This window comes from Aotus nancymaae, unplaced genomic scaffold (genome assembly GCF_030222135.1).
Source record: "Aotus nancymaae isolate 86718 unplaced genomic scaffold, 86718_ANA_hifiasm-v0.15.2.pri h1tg000007l, whole genome shotgun sequence".
Taxonomy (NCBI): Eukaryota; Metazoa; Chordata; class Mammalia; order Primates; family Aotidae; genus Aotus; species Aotus nancymaae.
The window spans coordinates 55,487,713-55,511,454 of record NW_026988418.1 but is presented as its reverse complement, the minus strand read 5'-3'; the positions used below and the strand labels follow the sequence as shown (position 1 = coordinate 55,511,454).

At 47.6% G+C, this 23,742-nt stretch overlaps 1 protein-coding gene across 2 annotated transcripts in view; it reads left to right on the top strand.

The window, feature by feature from the left end:
* The first annotated feature begins 4,846 nt into the window (after window positions 1–4,846).
* PHGDH (phosphoglycerate dehydrogenase) overlaps window positions 4,847–23,742 on the top strand; it is a 33,323-nt gene continuing 14,427 nt past the window's right edge. The window contains exons 1-5 of one of the 2 annotated variants that reach the window (XM_012458833.3): window positions 4,847–5,118; window positions 13,952–14,103; window positions 16,479–16,544; window positions 19,863–19,917; window positions 20,016–20,114. In XM_012458833.3, coding sequence (XP_012314256.3) covers window positions 4,981–5,118; window positions 13,952–14,103; window positions 16,479–16,544; window positions 19,863–19,917; window positions 20,016–20,114 — 510 coding nt within the window. In that variant the 5' untranslated portion in view covers window positions 4,847–4,980. Of the gene's footprint in view, window positions 5,119–12,769; window positions 13,071–13,951; window positions 14,104–16,478; window positions 16,545–19,862; window positions 19,918–20,015; window positions 20,115–23,742 lie in introns of those variants that run through there. The other variant, XM_012458834.3, reaches the window with a different exon arrangement.

Genomic DNA, 23,742 nt, shown 5'->3' with positions numbered 1-23,742 from the left:
GCACGTTTTTGTTTTTGTCCACACTTGATCTTTCTGGACACCTGAGCCAATATATTCCCTTTTTTCCTTGAACCAGTTTACACTGGGTGTCTGAAACTTGCATCCCCCAAAGTCCAGACTATTCCCATGCCCTCAATGGTCTGGCCCCTGCTGATGTCCCCCACCTCGTCTTCTGCCACGTTCCCCCACCTTCTGTCAGTTCCTAGAAAAATCCATGCACTTTCCTACCCAAGGGACTTTGTTTTTTTTGTTCTCTTTCCTCTAAATGTTCTTCACGGGCCATCTTCACCTTCAGATCTCTGCCTAAGTGCTACCTTCTCTGAGATTTTTCTGGCGTAGATCACACATATAGCACATACTCGCTCACAGACTAGACTGGACTGCAAGTTTCCTGTGGGCAGGGACTACCTGTGACCTGTTCAGGATTGTTATTCCAGTGCCTGGCATTGTGCCCGGCACATAGTAGGTACTATGGAAATATTTGGGCAGGTTTTTTGAACGTGCCACGTTGTTCTGCTTTTCTTTCCGCCTAGAATTCTCTTTTTCTTTAATTCTTTGCATAGCCAGTTTCTTCTTATTTCAGTCTCAACTCAGGTTCCACTTTCTCAGGATTATGGACTTTTTGATCAGGAAGGTCTTTCCTAAAATCCGTAATTCCTCTCCCTCATCCTGTATCTCACATCATCTGGTTTTATATTAATCATTACACATGCCCTAAGATTATCCAGTTCAGTTTTTCACTTATTTATTTATTTTCTATCCTCAAACACAATATAAGCTCCATGAGCGCAGAGACGGTCTTAATCAAATCTTCATTGCCAACCCCCTCAGCAGCGCCTGGCATACGACAGTTTCAATAAATGTACACTGATTGACTGAATGGATGAATGAAGGAAAGTCAAGAACTAGAGATTACACTCACTTGTATGCTTTGCCTTATTTAATCCTTACAACAACCTTAGGAGCTAAGCACTATCACACGATTAGTCTCACATTACGGAGGAGAAAGCTAAGTCTTAGAGGAGCAATGTAATTTGCCCAAAGTCACGTTGTTCATAATTTGAGAAGCTGGAATTCAAGATATGCCTGTTTTGTGGATGACAGTTCATTTTCTGCATCTTAAAATATCTGTTTTATTTCTTATGATTCGAGTTTGGATATCACAGCTGGTCTCCAAGTAGAAAAATAGAGTTCCTACTCTCCTTCCCTTAACCCCATTAGCTTTATTCTCAGAGCTACAGGCAGAGCAGCCGGACAGCTTGCAACCTCAGGTAGGGATAGGTCCTGCCCTCACAGATTCACTGCATATGAGAAAGCAGGAGCGTGCACATTATTTGTAGGTTGGAAAGAGAGCCAAAAGGGGCTGGCCCGGGCATGCACTAAGACCTTTTCCCCAAACTTCACTAATCAGAATGGTTTTCTCTTCCCAAGGGATTGGGACCAGAGGGAGAGAAGGAAGGGGTTTGAGGAGAAGGGCAGAATTGTTTTTCTAATACTTCCAAGTGGGCCAAAGTTCCTGTTTATGGAGGGATGCAATAACACAGGGAGAGGGAGAAATTTCCCCAACTCCAACCCTCAATTATCAAAGAAAAACCCTTAATCTGCAATTGATGTTGCAGATTTTGGGGTGTAGTGGTGAGGGATATATCTATATTAGCAGTATCAGGTCTCAGTCCAGCCAACAACACATTTAATCATATTGCTACTAAAAATCACTCAGCGCCTCTGTGCTAACTTTGGAGTCAAGTTTAAACTCCTCTTCAGTGCAATGCCCTTCATGAGCAGCCCCTGGCGCCTCTGCAGTCTCACCTCCTGGTGTCCTCCTGACATCCCCATGTGACATGATAAAAGCCCCATAAAACTGCATACCTCAACCATACCTCGGCTTTCTGTTGAAACTGCTCTCTGTAACCCCTAATGTGACAGGCAAGCAGTCCAAACCCACGCCATCTTGGCCCATGCGACTTGTAATAAGTAGTTAAGGTCCGTAATTTCCACCCTACTCAGACAATATGTAAACTAATGCTTATCTTGACTTCTGTGAACCACTTAAGTAACAATCAGAATGTCCAAAGTCCACTGGCCCCCAGAATGTCCGGAGCCCCTCACCCTCATCTCTGCCCAGGAGGTGATTTACAGAATCCACTAGCCCTCGGACTGTCTGAAACCCCTCACCCCCACCCCCACCCCTCACCCTCACCCTCACCCCGGAGGTGGTTTTACGGGTATAAAAGGTCTTGACACCCTCCCTTCGGGGCCACGGGTTGGAGAGATGCGAGTCCTCCGTGGCTGCTGGCAATAAAGACCCTGCAATTTGGTATACTTTTGTCTTGGTGTTGATTTTCTATGCTCAGGCCAGTACAACACCCACATTCATGGTGGAGAAACCGTGAACGTGTTGCCACTCCTCACAACTCTGAGCCTTTGGAAATGTAATTTCTTCTCCGCCTGGCTGATTCCTATTCAGCTCTCAAGATGAGGCAGTTAACCATGAGCAGTTTCAAGCCAGGTTATGTTTTACCTGTCTGTATATCCCTGGGCCTCTCAAAGTAGCTGCCTTGAATGAGTTTCAAAAGATTAGCTGTGTTTTAGAGACAGGGTCTCACTCTGTTGCCCAGGTTGGGGTGCCATGTGGTACAATCATGGCTCACTGCAGCCTCAAACTCCAGGGCTCAAGTGATCCTCCTGCCTCAGCCTCCCAAGTAGCTAGGACTATAGCAGTGTGCCACCATGCTGGGCTACTCTTCTTAAAATATTGTTTTTCTTTCTTTTTGAGGAAAGAGGCTGTGTCTTATGCAACACCATATCCCTAGGGTTAAGCCACAGTACCTGCACATGGGAGGTACTGGATAAATTAATTTTTGAATCAAACCTTTTCAGAGCCTCTGTGACATGGAAAGCAGGTGCTAGGCACTACTCGGGGGGGATACCAAGTCGTATCTCTGATCTTAATGAAATGAGAGTCCGGAGGGAAGAAGACATGGAAAGTTCATGAATATGATCCATAAGGCACGTGAGATAACTTGACGAAAGTTAATCTACCGGAATTTAAAAGGAGGGAACATTTCTGACTTCTGTAACAATTATCACATACCCTCCTTTTCACTTGGAAATGGACTCTTACCTGTTAAATTATTTTCTTAATGAGTTTAGAAGTGTCCTTTTCTTTATTTCTTTCTTTTTTTTTTTTTTTTTTTTGAGAGAGAGTCTTGCTCTGTCACCAGGCGCCAGGCTGGAGTGCAGTGGTGCAATCTCGGCTCACTGCAATCTCCGCCTCCCTAGTTCAAGCAATTCTCCTGCCTCAGCCTCCCGAGTAGCTGGGACTACAGGCGCATGCCGCCATGCCCAGCTAATTTTTGTGTTTTTTAGTAGAGGCGGGGTTTCACCATGTTGGCAAGGATGGTCTCCATCTCTTGACCTCATGATCTGCCCACCTCAGCCTTCCAAAAAGCTGGGATTACAGGCGTGAGCCACCGTGCCTGACCTAGAAGTGTCTTTTATTGTGTGGCTTGGATCTGTTTTAAAAGTAAGTGGGTCATAAATAATAAAGAAAACAGGTGATCAGGCTTAGGAGGCCTTCTGGTTGTGTGTTCAGACAGTATCCAGTAAGTTTGACTTGGTGTGAAGGGGTGGGATTACATGTTGAAGACAGCAGGATTTAGATGTTACACTGAAAGGAAGCAAGCAGTGAGCCCTGGGAAGAGTTGAAGGAAAGCGGTTACAAAAATGGATCCTTTCCAGGGTCCTCCATTAAGCCTCCTGGGATAGGTCTCCTGTCTGTTCCTAGACCCTGGGGTACTGCTGGACACCTCAAGCGAGGCCGAGAAATTGAATACTCATGAGTCTTGCAATGTAGGAATAACAATTCATCTGAACAAGTAAACAAGAATAGACTATTTTTTTCCCCATTGGGATCATTGGGTCTAAAAATCTGATTTCTGCCTAGGAATTATCAGTCTAGAATTTTCATTACTTTATAGAATTGATATTACATAGTTCTGAAGGATAAGGATTTAGCACTTGAGTTATGAAAACCTCAGGACAACGCAACACACAATGGTTAATTGGATTGGATATGTCCATAAAGTTGAATTCTAATTCAACTATGAGCATCTCTGATTCTGATTCTGATTTTAGGTGACTTTAATCCCAGATTGAATTTTCTGACATTTCTGTAAAATGGGGCACAAGAAAGCATGACGATTATGGGGTTTAAATATAAAAGAGTTAAGAGCTGAGAAGTGCCTCCTTGGTCAATATATAAATCAGACCACACTGACATCCCGTTTTCCTTCCTTTCTTTTTCATAATTAGGAAGTGGAGGGAAAGGGAATAGAGAATTTTAACAAAGCATTCCTAGTTAAACACATAGTTCTCATTGCATCACTAATTCAGAATTAACCACAGCTCCGTGGTGTCTCAGAAAGCTTCCTATTGCTTTTCACTACGTGACTTTCCACGTCTGTGTGCTTGGTACTCTCGGATGTACAAAGACGAGGTCGAATTCCCTTCCACGTCTAGCAGTGTCTTGCACATTTACCTACTCAAAAAAAAATGCTCCTTAAGGAATCAACGAACGAATCCTTAGCAGGAAAAGTGAACATGAAGTTTTTCTCTCACGATGAAGTGTGTTTCTCCGTTCGTTTCAGATATGTATCAGCTAGTCAGCGTAAATTGTGCTTTTTATATGCTCACCAGGTGTAGGTAAAAGCTTTTTGGCTGAGACTGAGACATTCTTCGCGGGAGGATAACAAAGTGGGCGGGGATCTGGCAAACAGGGCCTCGAGGAGGAGGCGGAGTCGCGGAGAGTTTGAGTATTTCCGTCCAATCAGAAGGAGACTGTAAGAGCAGGAGGGGAGATGAAGGGGGAGCGGGAGCTGGAGAAGACCGCCCGGCTACTCCAGCGCGCCAGGCGCAACCGCAGCTTCTCGGCTTGAGCACCTCCACTTGCAGCGGCAGATTCCGAGGCCACCTCCAGCAATGGCCTTTGCAAATCTGCGGAAAGTGCTCATCAGTGACAGCCTGGACCCTTGCTGCCGGAGGATCCTGCAAGATGGAGGGCTGCAGGTGGTGGAGAAGCAGAACCTTAGCAAAGAGGAGCTGATGGCCGAGCTGCAGGTAAGGGGAGCCGGAGAAGCCAACCTCCGCAGAGAAAGGCTGGCTGCGCCTAGGCCAGCGCGCCCCTCACGTGCCGCCTTATCAGTCAGTTCCGGGACCTCCTGAGATTGGGAGGTAGAGGGGAACGGGGCCGGGGAGGCAGAAAGGGAAGAGCACACCGCGGCGAGATGCGAACTTTGCTTTTAGTTTGCAGCCGCGGCTTTCTCGTTGGCATGCCTCCGCTAGCCTTGCGCGCTGCAGGCTGCTCCGACTGGTCCTGCAGGCTGCCCGCGGATACCAGCGCGGCGCCCCAGAGCTTCGGCCCGCAGCTGTTCTGGCAGCCTTGCGCCGCCCTCCCCCAACCCCCAACCCCCTCCGCGCGGGGGCACAGGGGGACGGGCGCCAAAGCGGCTTCCTCGCGGGGAACCCGGGAACTAGCGGTTCTTCCCAACCAAGTTCTGGGCCGCCCCGCCGATTCCAGCCTTTCTTGGACGGGGGGTGGGGCGGGTGGGGGAGGCTGGCTGGGGATGGGTGGGGGTTGGGGGTTGGGGGTTGGGGGGTGGGAGGCGGGCGGCGGAGGACGGGGGAGCGGACGGGGGGGCGGGCAGTGGGGGAGGCTGGCTCGCGGGGAGGGCGACGCTGGCGGACTCCCAGCCAGTCTCGTGGCTGCTGGGGCAGCTGCGGGAAAGGCGGCCCTCGTAGGGCTGCAGACGCGTACCCGCCCCTCGTCTGATGCAAGACTGCTCCGTGCTTTCGCAGCCCCTCTGCCGCCTGGGAGCCTTCGGAGGAAACGGGCCGGCGGGGGGCGTTGGGGTCCAGGTTTAGCCTCCTCCCCACCTTTGGTTTTTTGTTGGTTGGGAGTGACCGGACTGGACTAGAATCCGATCCCAAACGCTCCCAGATGATTTGTAGTCTTAGCAAATTTTAGGAACGTTATCTCCGTTTGTTGTGATATATAATTAATCTACCTTAAATCTTTGGTTACTGTGTTTGAAAAGGCCCGCAGGGCTTGGTGGCCTTGTCCAGGACATTGATTTTTGTGAACTGTTCACTCCAGGGCCTGCACTTTCGACCTCTGTAGTCCACCCAGCTGCCCAGTCCCTACCTCACCTGATCCGGCTTATTGTCCCCGACTCTCCACGTCGCACAGCCGCCTTCCGCCAGCCTCAGCCCAGTCCACCGCCTTCAGCCGTGTCCTCCTCGGAGGACCCCTTAGCCCGCAGAGGCTGCTGCTGTTGCTTTAGCTGTGCCACAACCACCTGGTCCTGGAAACGGCCTGCGCTCTCTTTGTCTGCCTTTGTATCTGCTGCCATGGACCCTGTCCCCATGGCATGGCACTACATCCAAGTGTCGAGCTCTGCCCTCTACTCGGAAAAGTTTGGTCCCTGCCTTCAAGAAGTTTGTAAGCTGGTTAGGGAGCATGGCAAACACACAGGAGACAGCTGAGCAGATGGCACAGGGCTTAAGCCCTGAATTAGACCATCCAGCTCCTTACCCTCTGCCTGCTCCCCTGCTGGAAAAGCGAGAGAAGGGGCAGATCATCATACATCTAATTGGTGGGCAGTGGCTCAGGACTTGAGCAGGATTGGATGGGTGGCAGGCTCCTCACGTCTGTCACCTCTTTTCATGTGTGAAATGGTATCAATGGCTTTGGGCAACCACCCAGAAAAGCAGTGGGGTGTCCTCCAGACAATCGGGGGCTTTCAGCTCTCTAAAGGAAATTAGAAACCTTATACCCCAATGAGAGGTTGGGGATAGGGAGGGATGAGGGAAGAAGTGAGAGGAATGGGAGGCCCCATCCATAATGAGTTGTTCCATGAAGTCGAGAATCAGCTGGGTGGATGCTGGGAGTCTGGTGCTGAAACTTGGGGAATATTTTAAAGGCGCTGAAAACTCTTGGCAGGAGAAGAGAGGTTGTTGGCTAACTTGACTGCGGGGCATTGTTGGGCTGTTTGGGAGGGCTCAGCTTTCGTGTCTGTCTTTGCAACACGTTTGGTTCAGAATGCCAATTAATCTCCTTGGTCAGCCAACTGAAGGGTTCTCATTTCCACACGATGCCCTTTTATTCTGCATGCAGCCTCCTGCCCTCCCCCACTTGAAATTTCTTTCATGCTGAAGGAAGCTTTGGCGCCATTGCTAGAACCGGGCCTGGCCTTGGTTCCCACTGCGTTGTATTCTGGGCAGGCACAGTTTCCTCTCACTCACCCCCTGATCAGGAAGCATAATCATTCCTCCCTGCCCCTTTTCAGACTTGAAGCATGTCAGAGCTCAGTTTAATGGGTCATGACTAGTATTTTAAAAAACAAAGTAGGAAATACAGCAATGCAGATAGTAAGGCTCTGAGTATTGTTTCATGAATTTTGTTTCAGTTGTGTGTGTAGTTATGTGTGTGATAGGTGAGTATGCAATTACAACTTAAAGACGTGTTTCTCGGCCGGGCATGGTGGTTCATGCCTGTAATCCCAACACTTTGGGGGACCAGAGGAGGCAGATTCCTACTTGAAGGGAGAAAGTTGAGACCAGCCTGGGCAACATGGTGAAACCCTTTCTCTACAAAAAAATACAAATATTAGCTAAGCATCCTGGCACAAGTCTGTAGTCTCAGCTCCTCAGGGGCAGGGTGGAGGGCTAAGGCCCTGGTTGCTGTCACTCTTCCCAGCCTGGTGCTCTTGGAGGAGGATTGCTTGAGCCTAGGAGGTTGAGGCTGCACTGAGCCATGATCTCACCACTGCAGTCCATCCTGGGCAAAGAGCTAGACCCTGTCCCTCCACCAAAAAAGATGTGTTTCTTACAGTGAGCCAGTCAAAAAAAAGTTTGGAAAACATAGGCTTAAAATAATAAAGCATCTTGTTTGAAACTCACATCTTAAATATACCTAATATGCAGGAAAATATTTAAATAGCATTATCATTTATCAGTGACTTTTAAACTTTTTTTTTTTTGAGATGGAGTTTCTCTCTTGTTACCCAGGCTGGAGTGCAATGGCGCCATCTCGGCTCACCACACCCTCCACCTCCTGGATTCAGGCAATTCTCCCGCCTCAGCCTCCTGAGTAGCTGGGATTACAGGTATGCGCCACCATGCCCAGCTAATTTTTTGTATTTTTAGTAGAGACGGGGTTTCACCATGTTGACCAGGATGGTCTCGATCTCTTGACCTCATGATCCACCTGCCTCGGCCTCCCAAAGTACTGGGATTACAGGCGTGAGCCACCACACCCGGCCCCTAAACTTTGCGACCCACAATAAGAAATTTGTTTCATGTCATAACTTACACACTCACACATAAATGTACACACAGACACACACAACTTTTATGAAATAATACTCTTTCTACATATGATACATTCTGGTGTTTTCTTCTGTTTCATTAAGTAGCATTGATAGGACCACTAAACTAAACACTGGTGATAGTATTTAATTTACTGAAATACATCTATATCTTTATACTAGAATTTTAAGGAAGATTAAGAAGGGAATAAATCTTTCCATCTAAGAGTTCTTTTCAAAGGCTCTTTAAAATAGCATGTCCCCAGCCTTTACACAAGGATTTAGTTTGCAAAAGTTAAATAACCATCAAATTAATCAGGATCACACATCTTGTGCAAAACAGGGTAGCCCTGCCTTCCCTATAGCTGAGGAAGATGACCTGGACAGTTTCATTGTCTTGCCCTATGATTTAGGTGAGAGCCGTGGCAATGCTAGAATTACCTCCTAGGCCAAGCTTGCCCTGTTGGGCAAGGAAGCATGTGTGAACTTGAGGAACGGGAATGGGTTCCCACTGCTGAGTTAGCAGTTTGTCTGGAACAGCCATAAATCAAGCAGTTTTCCAGCTGAACAGTAGCTAAGGACAGGGGGGCGGGAAGACCTGTAGGAAGTGTGGGAAGTGCCTGTTCCAACCAGCACGGACAGCCACACACAGAGGGCAGTGAACATCAGAATTCAGTGCTGTGTAGAGACAGACTTCCTCACCCAGGGAGTGACAGAGAGGAGGGAGGATCTCTGGGCAGGGGAGAAGTTCTGATCGCAAACTGCAGAGGGTGTGAGCGGGTGTGTGCATTTGGTTAGGGCCGTAGTTTGCATAAGTAGAGGACAGGAGGAGGCATCTTGAAGAAAAGTCTTTGAAGGGGGTGAGTTGTGGTGTGAGGAGGGAAGGAGCTTTGGGGTGCAGGGGATTTGAGGGCTTGGCAGGAGGTAGGTTGAACTCAGGCTCTCTGTGAGTATGTGTTGATTGAATGAATGGAGAGAGTGGGGTGCTGAGGTTATAAGAAGCCTCGGAAGCTCATTAACTCTGACTGGCGTGGGATGTCTAATGTGGGACCAAGGTCTCCTGAGTGGGAGTTTCTGTGCTTGGGACAGGTGAGACCTGATGCTCATCTGTAGGAGTCTAATTGGGGACTCTTAGACTCCCTGGCACCAAAGAAGGCTGGTTTGAGGGAAAAGTCAAGAGATTACAGTGTAAATTTTCACAAAGGAGATCCATCCAAAGAGGCCGTGCTCATGAAAGAAAGAATAGTGCTGTTTCTGTGCTTGTTTCTTTGACTGCGATAGGGAGGCATAAGATCTACTTCTAAGAGTGCTCAAGGATTTTCAAAAATCTTATGAAAAGAAGATTTTAAAAAGCAGGAAAAACAGGACTTTGGGGAGTCTGCATGCTCTCCAGCTAGCGTTGCCCATGGGGAGCAGGTTTGCAAGGTTTGGGGAGCATGGTGGCAGCTTGGGAGAGAGCCCTGAAGAAGGCTGGACCTTTAAGGTCTAAGGGAATGATTGATTGGGGAGCCTCTGGAGCAGGACTGGGCCTGAGATGGGGGCTCTGGAACTTGATGCTGCAGAGACAAGGTGTTAAGATGATAACTCGAGGTGGTCCTTTCTCCTCTTGCTCCATGCCCGCTTCTGGTCAGGTGAACTTTGACTTTTGGTGCCACTTGAAAGGACATTGTGTTTCCTCAGTGTGTTACCAATTACCTAAGGTATCATTGCTGGCTGCAAAGAAATGCACACTAAAAACGTGCTTACCCACTCACTGCCCCATAGCCTGCTAAAAAGGCTGTGCAGGGTACGCTCCTGTTCCCTCCATGCCAAACAATGTTGAATATCGTCTATTTCCTTTTTACCAAAATAATGCCTGAAAATATCACATTTAAAAATTTATATTTCCTTGATATCCAGTGTTGAAGCATCTGTAAATTAGTGACCACTTTGTAGTTCTTCTGTGTGTTGACTACTTATCTATTTACCTATTTTTATCATTTAAAAAAATTGATTTGTGGTGCATGCCTGTAAGCCCAGCTACTTGGGAGGCTGAGGCAGGAGAATCACTTGAACCCAGGAGGCGGAGGTTGTGGTGAGCTGAGATCGCACCATTGCACTCCAGCCTGGGCAACAAAAGCAAAACTCCTTCTCAAAAAAAAAAAAAGTTGATTTGTAGGAACTCAATCACCTTTGGTGAGAAATCCTTGTTCTGTGACATATGGTAAAAGAAGTTTTTTCCCCATATCAGGAACACAACTTGCCTTTGTTTACGAGATCGTTTTCCATGCAGAAGTTTAAAATTTGAATGTAACTGAATTTGTCAATATTTTCTTCCAGGGTTTCTGGGATTTGTGCCTTGCTTATGAAAGGTTTTCCCAATCCCAGTCATAAAAATATCCACCGACATTTTCTTCTAATGCTTACATTTTAAAAATTCTTTAATTCATCTGGATTTTTAAATATCTGAAGTGAGGTAGAAATCTATTATTGTTTATCCTGAATTTTTTTTTACCACTTTTTGTTTAATTCTTCCTTTCATCATCAATTTGAATCTATTTTTATTTTCTAAATTCTCACATATACTGTTTGTCTAGTGTCTGTTAGTTCTGTTGGCTGATTTATCAATTTCTGAACATATTTTTCCTGCTGTTTTTCAACTTCATTTTTTTAAATATATATTTTATTGTGTTTTAGGTTTTGGGGTACATGTGAAGAACATGCAGGATTGTTGCATAGGTACATACATGGCAATGTGGTTTGCTGCCTCCATCCCCATCACCTATATCTGGCATTTCTCCCCATGTTATCCCTCCCCAACTCCCCACCCCCCACTGTCCCTCCCCTGGTTCTCCCCAACAGACCCCAGTGTCTGATGCTCCCCTCCCTGTGTCCATGTGTTCTCATTGTTCAACACCCGCCTATGAGTGAGAACATGCAGTGTTTGATTTTCTGTTCTTGTGTCAGTTTGCTGGGAATAATGGTTTCCAGTTTCATCCATGTCCCTACAAGGACACAAACTCATTGTTTTTTGTGGCTACTTAGTATTCCATGCTGTATATGTGCCACATTTTCCCTGTCCAGTCTATCAGCAATGGGCATTTGGGTTAGTTCCAAGTCTTTGCTTTTGCAAACAGTGCTGCAATGAACATTCGTGTGCATGTGTCCTTATAATAGAACAATTTGTAATCCTTTGGATATATACCCAGTAATGGGATTACTGGGTCAAATGGAATTTCTACAAGAAAAAAACAAACAAGCCCATTCAAAAGTGGGCGAAGGCTATGAACAGACACTTTACAAAAGAAGACATACATGAGGTCAACAAACATATGAGAAAATGCTCATCATTACTGGTCATTAGAGAAATGTAAATCAAAACCACATTGAGATACCATCTCATGCCAGTCAGAATGGCGATCATTAAAAAATCTGGAGACAACAGATGCTGGAGAGGATGTGGAAAAATAGGAACACTTTTACACTGTTGGTTGGAGTGTAAATTAGTTCAACCATTGTGGAAGACAGTGTGGCGATTCCTCAAGGACCTAGAAATAGAAATTCCATTTGACCCAGCAATCCCATTACTGGGTATATACCCAGAGGATTATAAATCATTTTATTATAAGGACACATGCACACGTATGTTCATAGCAGCACTGTGTACAATAGCAAAGACCTGGAACCAACCCAAATGCCCATCGATGATAGACTGGACAGGGAAAATGTGGCGCATATACACCGTGGAATACTATGCAGCCATAAAAAACGATGAGTTTGTATCCTTTGTAGGGACATGGATGAACCTGGAAACCATCATTCTCAGCAAACTGACACAAGAACAGAAAATCAAACACCGCATGTTCTCACTCAGAGGTGGGTGTCGAACAATGAGAAGACATGGACACAGGGAGGGGAGCATCACACACTGGGGTCTGTTGGGGAGGGCAAGGGAGGGACAGTGTGGGGAGGTGAGGAGGTTGGGGAGGGATAACATGGGGAGAAATGCCAGATGTGGGTGACGGGGGAATGGAGGCAGCAAAGCACATTGCCATGTGTGTACCTATGCAACAATCCTGCATGATCTGCACATGTACCCCAGAACCTAAAGGACAATAAAAAATAAAAATTAAAAAATTAAAATGTAAAAAAAAAAAATTACCCACTGCTCTCCTTAAATTTACTTTGTCTAGATATGCTCCTGTGCTGTTGGCTTGTGTACAGCAAACACACTGTGGGCCTTTACCCTAGGGGCCAACTTCTCATGGCCTTTCTCTAGCTCCAGAGTCCACACGGTGGGGAGGACAAAGAAGGTTTTCATGGGATTCAGCTGAGAGCTTTACTGGGAAAAATGGATCTGAGGCGCTATGTGCTCCATCTCTTTTATTTTACAGATGGAGCCAGGTGTAATACCGCAGTGACCCACTCGTTGGCAGATTTAGGATTCGATCTCTGTCATCCTGATTCCAGCTTGGTGCTTTTGCAAATACGCTTACTGCTTTCTCACCGGCTGGCCTGGTGTCTGCCACTCTGGGACAAAGTGGGGACTTGTTCACCTACCTCATTTCTTAGGGATTGTCGTTCTGTGTTTGAGCAAGAATATTCTTATTCTGGAAAGAACCGCATACCACAGGATTCTGGGCGAGCATAAGGAAGATCGTCTTGGGGATCTAACTTAATTCACGTATAGTGGCTGTGACGAATTCAGTCTGATTTTTCACATAGGTATAGTTATAGTCTAATATTGCCTAGGTGTCTGAGCAAGCCTAGATGAATTTAATTGCTCTGATTCTTCCCCTGCCCCCGCCCCCTTACTTAGGTCTCTGTTTTAGGAAATGTTTTTCTTTCACCATTTGTTTCATTCCTTGTTTACTCATTCAGCCAACCAACATCAATTGAGTGCCTCCCCAGTGTCAGGGACGGGAGCTTACAAAGTAGAATTCCATCCCACCTCTGCCCTTCAGTAGCTCAGCGTCTAATGGAGGAAGTGACGTTCGTTAAGCTTGGCCAGGTGCTGTGCCTGTTCTCTTTCTGTTCACACTCTTGAGGAGGCTGAAGTTGACTCATAGCTGGGAAGGCAGGGTCTTGGATTTTTGAACCCAGGCCTGCCCAATGGCAGAACCTGTCAGATGTGTGCACAGATGACATTGCCTTTCTTTCTTTGAATATATCAAAATAAGGCAGCATGTAGGAACTCCCATTTTGAGTAAGCAGCATGCAGGAATGATAGGGTTTACAGAGAGGAACAGGAAATGACCCCTGACTTCCGGCATGTGCCTGATGGACCTCCAGGCTGCAGGCATCACGGTGCTGTCTAGAGAGATGAGCCAGGTGCCCAGAGCCCGTGGGCCAATGCTGCCCTTTCTTGGGCATGTTGAACAAAGCACTTAGTGTGTTAGAGCCACAGTCTCCTCGACTCTGAGTGAAAATCAGCATGAATCCTAGTCCCCATTTCCCTAGTGAGATGTCTCTGAGCTGGCAGTCATCAATGACGTCCCAAGGTTCTGGGGATGCATCTCTTACTCAGGAGTAAGCAGTGATGTGCCTGAGGCTCTAGGATTTCTAGCACAATGACTCTGTGGACCCAAATGTTTTTTCTGCTTCAGGACTGTGAAGGCCTCATTGTCCGCTCTGCCACCAAGGTGACCGCTGATGTCATCAACGCAGCCGAGAAGCTCCAGGTGGTGGGCAGGGCTGGCACAGGCGTGGACAACGTGGACCTGGAGGCCGCAACAAGGAAGGGCGTCTTGGTCATGAAGTGAGTTGTGGAGGCTGCGGGGGCCAAGGGGTGAGTGCAGAGACTGACCACATCAGGGCAGAAAAACCTCACTTGAGAGAAAGCTGAGTCCATTGGAAGGGCTTCCAGGAGGATGCCTGATCTAGGGCCTGCATGGTCAAAATACAGCTTAGTGGTTCCAAGGTTGTGGGAAGGCAGCTGTGCTCACCGCTATATCAGCAATGCCATCAGGAGGTTCCAGAGTGTTTGAAATGGAGAGTCCCTGAGTAATCTCAGAATGGTTCACGAGCCCACACCCCACGTGCAGTGCGTGCAGCCTGGTTCAGAAATCGGAAGGTTAGTGAGCGCATCTGCACCTCCCGCTTCCGCTCAGCCCCTCTGCCTCTGTTAATGCTGTTCCTGGCAGCTTTGTGTCAGCTCTACTTTCCCGTGCTTGTACAGAGGCACAACCTTTGCTAGGAGACTAGTAACTAGAATCCTTGCCCTCCCCACTTTCCTGGACCTTCTGGAGTGAAGACACCAGTTTCTCTTGTAGTGCTCCAGGGCAAGAGGAGAAGGGTCCCCTTTAGAGCTGTTTGTGCAGGAGCACGGGGCAGAGGTCATCAGCATGCCAGGGCTGTACTCTAGCTGTTCTGGCACTTAGATGGTATGGCAAGGCCACCCCTAGGCCTCTTTGTCCTTAAGCCTTTTCTCTTCCCTTGGGGACTTCATTGTCCTTAAGACCTTTCCCCTCCCTTGCACTGCACTTCTCTGCTTAGGGTAGAGGTTAATTGGTCAGCTGACTGAGGTCAGTGGTCAACAGGAGAACTGTTAAATGTAACCCATCCCGTGTTCTAGCCTTGGACCCAGAGGTAGCCAGGCCTAACCTGTGCACTCTGCTGGCTCCCCTATACAGTCTGTTCGCTGCAGAAAGGTGAGAAGCCAGGTGGTTTTGCAGACAGACAGACTCTGAGAGTCCCTTTATCTTATGGGATAGATATCTTACAGGATCTCTTGACTTTTTCTTCTAGTAACCTCATTAACCTTCATTCCAGAGATAAAAAAGACAGACCCAGGGTAATAAAAAGGATGAACACATATGAAATTCTTTCAAAAATCTAAAAAGCCTTTGAGAAAAGAAAAACAGTTTTGTAGGATACAACCTCTATTTTCCCTTCTATAAAATGGGCATAGTCTGCGTTGCCCTGTGACTTAGGGTATGAGGAGACTTTCTCAGTTCAGAGCTTGTTGAGAGATAGAAAGAGTAGTCAGGGGCCGGGCACAGTGGCTCACGCCTGTAATCCCAGCACTTTGGGAGGCCGAGGCGGGTGGATCACGAGGTCAAGAGATCGAGACCATCCTGGTCAACATGGTGAAACCCCATCTCTACTAAAAATACAAAAATTAGCTGGGCGTGGTGGCGCACGCTTGTAGTCCCAGCTACTCAGGAGGCTGAGGCAGGAGAATTGCTTGAACCCAGGAGGCAGAGGTTGCGGTGAGCCGAGATTGCGCCATTGCACTCCAGCCTGGTTAACAAGAGTGAAACTCCATCTCAAAAAAACAAACAAACAAACAAAAAAGAGTAGTCAGACAGGTGGAGATTACTAATAAAAGCTAGGTTGGGGCTGAGGGGGCTCCACGCCTGTAATCCCAGCACTTTGGAAGGCCAAGGTGGGAGGATCACTTGGGCCCAGGAGATTGAGACCAGCCTGGGCAACAAAGTGAGCCTCCCCATCTCTACAGAAATATAAAAAACAGTAGCCAGGTATCATGGCACCAGCCTGTAGTCTCAGCTACTCAGAAGGCTGAGCTGGAAGGATCGCTTGAGCCCTGGGAAGTCAAGGCTTCAGTGAGCTATGATTATGCCAGCACACTCCAGCCTGGGTGACAGAGCAAAGTGCTGTTTCAAAAAAAAAAAAAAAAAAAGCCAGGTTGCGTAACTTGCTGAAGATCTGTAGGCAATGGGCTGAGTGAGCCCTGAATTTGAGAGACTTGGCTTTGGTAAGATCAATGGTAGGAGCAGCAGGAAATTCGTGCTTTCTGGAGGCAGGTAGATCCTGAAATAGGAGAAAGAAGAGGGCTGAGCCATACACGAATCTCCATGTGAGACACTTCTCTGCCTTGGGAGAAGTGAGCATTTGGGTAGAGAGAAACCAGGTGTGTTTCTCTAATTAAAGGGTCCCTCTGCAGGGAAACATAGAGCCAGGGGCAGGGGGCTAATTTCCAGCCCTTGGCTTAGGGCAAGGGTACATCAGATAACCCTGGACAGTGGCAGGGGTCTGAGGGTGAATGCTAAGAACTGGGCAGCTTATGGAGCAGGAGAGAGAGCACAGCCTGCACTCAAGGCTTTCTCCTGGGGCGGGAATGAGAGTACTGGGTCTGTGCCCACTGATGTCCCCGTTTTCTTTGATCTTTAGCACCCCCAATGGGAACAGCCTCAGTGCTGCAGAACTCACCTGTGGGATGATCCTGTGCCTGGCCAGGTAAGTTCCTGACTTCTCAGCAAAGCTAGTCTCTCCAATATGCCAATTATTACCACTTGCCAAGCAAATGGACCCAGAAAAACTTAGAAACATTTCATCTTGGTGACCTGCAGACTGCTAAGAAGGTGACGTGCAGACTGCTAAGAACCTTTAAGGGCCTCAGGTCCTCTATTCAACACTCATTATGCTGATTCCCTAGTGCACAAAGGTGCACTTCCCTTTACTCATGTTCTGTTCTTCACGCTGCAGACGCTCTGCCTTCTGTAGCCTCCAATTGTTGCAAATGTTCTCCATACCCTGCTGCCTAGAAATAACAAAAAAGGATGCTCCAGGCAGCAGGATATGGACAGCTTCTAGGTACCCTCTGCTTACTTTTCAAGATTAAGCTTCAGTATTAATTTATCCAAGAAGTTTCTGGCTTCCCCAGCTGGGCTATGTCCCTCACTGAAGCCCCTCGCCCTCAGGGCTTATCTCTGTTACTGCACTTAACAAATCTGCATTGTAAAAGAATGGAATAAGAACCTGCTTCAGGGTCCCTGTGTGTTCCTGTGGGTTCATAACTCCATGAAACTCAAGTGGGCAAGACTCCTGCTCTTCCAGCAGGAATTCCAGACCTCTTGAGTGGAGGGGCAGCCTAGAAATCAAATGGATACGGCACAGAATGTGCTTCAGTCTCAGTGTGTGTTGGTTCATAATTTGGCAAAACTGATTGCATGGAGCACTTCTGTTGAACAGGCAGTTCAAGCATTTCTGTGGTCAAGGGCAGGAACAAGGCTCCCAGTAAACAGGGCAGGAAGCTGTTGTTGGTCCCTTTGAAGCTCCATGGATTCCCCAAATGAGGGGACTTAGGCATCAAGGACTCCCTGTTTATCTACTCAGGCCTGAAACCTGGGACCAAGAAATTAATTTTCCCATGCAAGACCTGCTTTCCCTCCTGCTGGAGGAGGATCTTGGGGAGTTAGCCTCTGCTCTAACTCTTCCCCACAATTTCCACCTGAGGTCTCTGGTATTCACTGATACTCACTGATAGGTGAAGGGAGGCCACTGGGGGAAAGGCGAAACAGGACAGCTCACAGTAGGGTCTGAGCCTAGAAGGGGCCCCCAAGCTGGCACCCTGGCTCTCACAGGACATCTAGGCCGAGTGTCTTTCTCTCCCCCTGGAGAAGCATAGAAACCTGGTGCCTTGGTTTCACTTTAGCTATTACCTTTAGTGATTTTTTTTTTTTTTTTTTGAGTAAGGGGAAAAGATCTCAGTGTGGCATTCTATCTAATTAATTACCTCACTTTTTTCTGGAGGTGGAAGGAAAGGATTAGGAGCCAGGGATCCTTTCCCTCCTTTTCTAGACCACCTTTGTTTAAAGGAATCCTTGAAGTACTGTTGTTTAAAAGAAGCTTTCCATTGTCAATCACTCACCATGACCTCACTCATCAAAGAGGCATCAAAACTAGAAAATACGCACCCTACTGGGAAGGAATGCGTTAGTTTCATCAGCCTGTTCCTAGCAGGGAGTGCAGCAGGAAAGAATGGCACTGTATGTAGACTCTGCAGGGTTGGCCAATGTGGGTGGAGAGCAGGCGTGGCTGGGCCTCACAGTGGGGACTTTGAGCAGAAGGGGCTCCTGAGGTGCAGAAGAACAGCACACAGAACGGAAGGAAGGCGAGAATGAGCAAATGTAGGTTTCACCATTTTGCCTGCCTTACCATCTCCTCCTCTAGTAAGTCAGGCCAGCAACCATTTAATTCTTGTGAGCCCCTCACCCGCAGTAGGGTCCTCTCCAGTCTGGCCTGATGAGGATTCCAAAGCGTTGAAACCTGGACCGGCTCCATGATCAGCTGGGTGTAGCAGCCAGAGAAAGGGTTTAGGGATTTCTTATGTTCTGTGGTGTCACATGCATATATCTTGATAGCACTCTGGAGTCCAGTAGGAAGAAAATAGGATGTGAGGGAGAGAGGGGCCAGGTGGGGGCTCAAATTCCCTAGGTCAAAGGCATTTTATCAGGCAAGCTTTCCTGAGAAGTGAACAGTCCCTCGAGGCAAGTCCCTGTCCTTACTACCTGTCTGATGGATCAGAGCAGTGAGGTGAATGCCGCTTGTCCCCTATGTGGCTTGGTATTGAGGTTCTCCTGAGTTTACCTGTAAGATCGTGGGGCTCTGTGATGGAGAGGACAGACTCCACCTTCAGCCTTACCCTCAGATGGAAATCAATGCCCTGGTAACGTGTAGAGATGAGAGAATGTTTTTGTGTTAGAAGTTAGTGAATTGAAAGCGGAGAAGTAGTATCTTGAGATCTCTCTTTGCATGCTCGCTCACTCTCAGGATTTTGGCGGCAGGTTAAAGGCCTGCATTTAAATACTCAGGAGGCTGGCCGTGCTCGGGTTGACCTTGCTGGCTTTGAATCTTGTCAGGTGTCTCCAGTTGGGTGGTCCGGGGTGAGCTGTTTAACCCCAGTGCCTCCCTCTGTGCAGCTGTGAATGTTACAGGAGTTAATGTGTGCCTGAACATTTATTTTAGGATATGTAAAATACAGAAAATGCTCCTCAAACAATGTTTCTCATTTTTGCCTCCAGAGATGTATTGATGACCCATGGCCCACAGGACATATGTTGCCCTTTGACCTTTAATGTTGCCCTAATTGCCACTTCCTCTGTCTCCAAAAAACACAGATGTAGACTCAGACTTCCATCTGAACTACAGGAGGAGACAGGCTGTGAAGTGTGTGCGTGTGGTGGGACAGGAAGGTGGTGTGACTTTTAAAGTGTTGGGACCACACATTCAGGACAGAATGGAAGCGTCTGGGCTTTGGCATCCACCCACCCACTCCAGAGTAGTCTAAGACCCTCGGGGTTGAGAAACTCTCAAGGAAGCATAAGTAATCAATGTCCTCTTCATAATAGTAGAAAATATCATCGGTTATGATAGGAAGATGAAAATAATTCCTTGAGCTCCTGGAGCAACTTGATCAGAGTCGCCCAGTACTCCACTCAGTTATCCCTGCAGACCCTAGAGGACTGGCAATCACTTAAAGTAAAAAACTCCTCCCTCTGGTTGATGCCTCAGTGGCTAAGGTGGAACCCGGACCTCCTCCCAGATGCCTGACTGATCACAGGAATCCCAGGGTTTCTAAGTCACATCTTGCCAAGGGTTTCTCTCTTCTGTCTTCCCTTTACCACCATCAGTGTTCCTAAACCTGAACCCCCAGACCCAGTTCCCGGGGGAGTGGCTGTGATGGGTAATGACTGTAAAAGCCTGATGTTGCGTCTCCTTCCTGGGCTGGTGGGAGTCCAAGTGGGCCCTCTGAACCTGTGTCTGTCCTTGCAGGCAGATTCCCCAGGCGACGGCTTCGATGAAGGATGGCAAATGGGAACGGAAGAAGGTGAGCTGCAGCCTTGACTCACCCCACCTGGGCTCAGGGCCCAGGGTCCACTCACATTGCTGACTTCAGCTTCTTTCCTTTTGCCCGTTTGGTTGCAGTTCATGGGAACAGAGCTGAATGGAAAGACCCTGGGAATTCTTGGCCTGGGCAGGATTGGGAGAGAGGTGGCTACCCGGATGCAGTCCTTTGGGATGAAGGTAAGATGTTGCTGGAACCCTCTGATGTGAGACTTCTGCAGCAATTTCGGAAGAGGCATGGCTGGGCAGAAGCCAGAAGCTTTGTTCTAGGAGGGTCTGACCCTCTTTTGGAGCTCCTATCTAAATAAACGTTAAAGCCGAGGAGAGAGAGAACATTGACTTGCTGAGCTGGACTCAAAAGCTGGGAATAGGCCGGGCGCCGTGGCTCACGCCTGTAATCCCAGCACTTTGGGAAGCCGAGGCGGGTGGATCACGAGGTCAAGAGATCGAGACCATCCTGGTCAACATGGTGAAACCCCGTCTCTACTAAAAAATACAAAAAATTAGCTGGGCATGGTGGCACGTGCCTGTAATCCCAGCTACTCAGGAGGCTGAGGCAGGAGAATTGCCTGAACCCAGGAGGCGGAGGTTGCGGTGAGCTGAGATCACGCCATTGCACTCCAGCCTGGGTAACAAGCGAAACTCCGTCCCAAAAAAAAAAAAAAAAGCTGGGAATACTTGGTGGGGGTCCTTTACCTCTTGGATGAATGAAGAGCCCTGACTGCCAGTGAACCAGGGGTTGATGGCTGTTTTGAGACCTTGGTTCTTGTCTTCATAGTTTAAAAGAATTTGAAAAAGAGACATGGTACAGTATTGAGGAATTTATTGCAAAGGAAAAAGAATATTTTGAAAGTTAAGGGCACAGTAGATAGTACACCTTGAGAGAGAGAATTCAGGTGGCTGAATTCTCATAAGGATGAGGCAGTACTGATTATTGCTAGAGAAACTCCCTTTATGGGGGTTCTATGTGATTATTCATAAGGAGGTGGGAAGAGGTGTTACTAGTAAGCCTGTTTCGGGTGGTGCTCTGCGTGCACATGAGTAGCAGCTGTACATGCTTGTTCACTCGGCACACCTTCAATCTCCACCCAGGAGTGTGTTTTCTATTATAATGAGCAGGGGGCCAGTTTGAGGACAGGAAAAATCAGTGCACAGGCTCTCTACATGGGGAGCTCCCTACTGAAGATTGCTTTGCTTGAATGAGCTCGACTCTAATATGAATGCTGAGGTTTATTGTGTTGACTTCAGGATCACCGTGGCTGCTGCGTCCGTCTGAGAACATGGTCACTTCCTTGACTACTTTTCTTGCTTCACAGGGAGGACGCTTGTGTCTTGCCCATTCTTTCTCTCCTTCCTGGTTTTGTTGTATCTGTTTTCCTGTGATAATTTAGAGAACAGGAACAAGTTTGTGGCCTCACAGTGGAGCCTTACATCCATTGGTCCATTTGTCCTAGTTTCCTTCCATATTCCAGAAAAGATTTAAAGGTGCTTGTATGTATGCTACGATATGATTGTAGCGCCTGTGGCAGCTGGAAGACCTCACACTTGTCTCAGAAATCACACCTGCCTCCTGCCTTCCCCACGTCTCTGTGTTTTCCTACTCTGAGAGCTCAGCGGGCTTCTGGCTAAGGGAAGGTTTCAGTCAATAGCAGTGCTGCCCACTTGAGCTAATCCAGGAGAACCTGCAAATCAGAGAGGCAATTCATTTACGAGAGGGGATCTACAGGGCTTCTCAGACAGGCCGGAGAGATGAACCCACTAAGGCTGCTATCAGACATCTCTCCGTTCTCTCTCTGTTTTAGGGCATTACAGGGATTGTGGGTTCAAACTGCAGTCAGGAAGTCTTTATCAAACCTTAGGAAAACAGTTTTGGGCCGGGCGCAGTGGCTCATGCCTGTAACCCCAGCACTTTGGGAGGCCGAGGCGGGTGGATCACGAGGTCAAGAGATCGAGACCATCCTGGTCAACAAGGTGAAACCCCGTCTCTACTAAAAATACAAAAAAATTAGCTGGGCATGGTGGCTCGTGCCTGTAATCCCAGCTACTCGGGAGGCTGAGGCAGGAGAATTGCCTGAACCCAGGAGGCGGAGGTTGCGGTGAGTCGAGATCACGCCATTGCACTCCAGCCTGGGTAACAAGAGTGAAACTCTGTCTCAAAAAAAAAAAAAAAAACAGTTTTGACAACCAGATGATGTCAGATCTAGAAAAGTTTACATAGAACTGCCATGGAACTCTCCCTTTTTCTACATCCCTCCTACCTTCTTAGAGTTAGAAGGGATCTTATTGATTAACACTTAATTTTATATTGACATGTAGAATTTGTAAGCTTATACCTAAGGACTCATAGCAAAGGGACAGTAGCCTAGAGCCTGGTAGGCAACCCATTGTACCCACTGACTATCCTCTCCCTCCTACCTCCACTCCCCCACCTTATTTATTTAAGTCAGCCAGACATCTTTACTAAGCCTCCGCACTGAGAAGGGCCGAGTATATTCTCGATCCCTGGATTCCTGAGCCCAGCGAATGCGGCTCAGCAGGATCACTGATCATGTAAACAAACCACAGCCTTGCCCTCTGTGCAGGGATGGTGGGATGCCATAAGCCACAAAGAGCACTTCCACCTCCATCTGCTTTTTTAAGGGATCAAGGGTCAAGGTTTAGCCCAGGGAGAATTTTGATCTAAAAGGCAGAGGTCAGGGGTTAAGTAAAACTAAGATCACACATAGCCAAATGGGTGAGCATTTCACTGATGAAGCTCCAGGCCAGTGGCCGATCCAAGGCTCCTGCCCCCTTCCCCAGGGGATACTCTTCCCCGTGACTCCCCTTCCCTGGGCCCTCCTTCTCCGTGGCACCACTACGCATCAGATTCCTGGCTCAGCAACATTCTTCATCATGTAGACTTCAGCAGTGAAAAGCCCCACCTCATTCCTGAACGATTAAGGTGATAGTTAAGCTTGTCTGTCCATCTGGCACTGCCCAGCTCTCTGCCCTGGGCTGGTTCCAGGAGGTGTAGGGGTATCAGGGACCTTGAGCTTCAGTGTCAGGAAATGGCTGACACCTCCGGGCGTGTGTTTGATTGAAAGAGATGTCTACGGCCTGCTCATTTCAGTGTAAATCTGTGCCTCAAGGCAGGTCACCCACCAAAAGTTTTATTCTCATTTCCAGCACAGTGTGGAGGGTGCTGCTGCCTTTACCTTGTGTTTCTTGAGAGTCATTCTTCACTGTCTCACTTCCAGCATATGCTCTTTTGTAAACCCCTGAAACATGGCCTGGATGGTCCCGCCTCAGCCCCTCTGGAGCTGCCTGGACCTCGTCATTCTGGAGGGTCTAAGTGGCCTCTCCTTGTGCTCAGCTGCTTACCTGGACCACGTCGTTATTATACTTTTGAGTCTGGGTGAATTTTGTCTCAGGGCAGAGAGATCACCAGCCTGTGTCATTCGATGTTCTAATTGCCTTGGAGAACAAGATTTTCTAAAGGGAAAGGAAGATTCTTGAACAGATTGTGAAAGAGGTGTATTAGCTTCCAGACAGTAAATAAGGATCAGTGTTTATTAAACACAAGTTATTTCAAACTAGCCTCATTCTGTCTTTGGAAATCATTATTAAACTGGTAGAGTATGGAAATTCCTGGATGTCATTTATCTGGATTACTTAAAATTATATTTTAATCATGTAATAAAGGAATGCATTCTCATATAAACTAAAACATAGACAAGGCTATACTTGATTACCATCTGAATCCTGGTCTCCTCACTGTAACGTCAATTTAGCATGTCATCTCGGACTTTTCTATGCATTTGCACAGAAT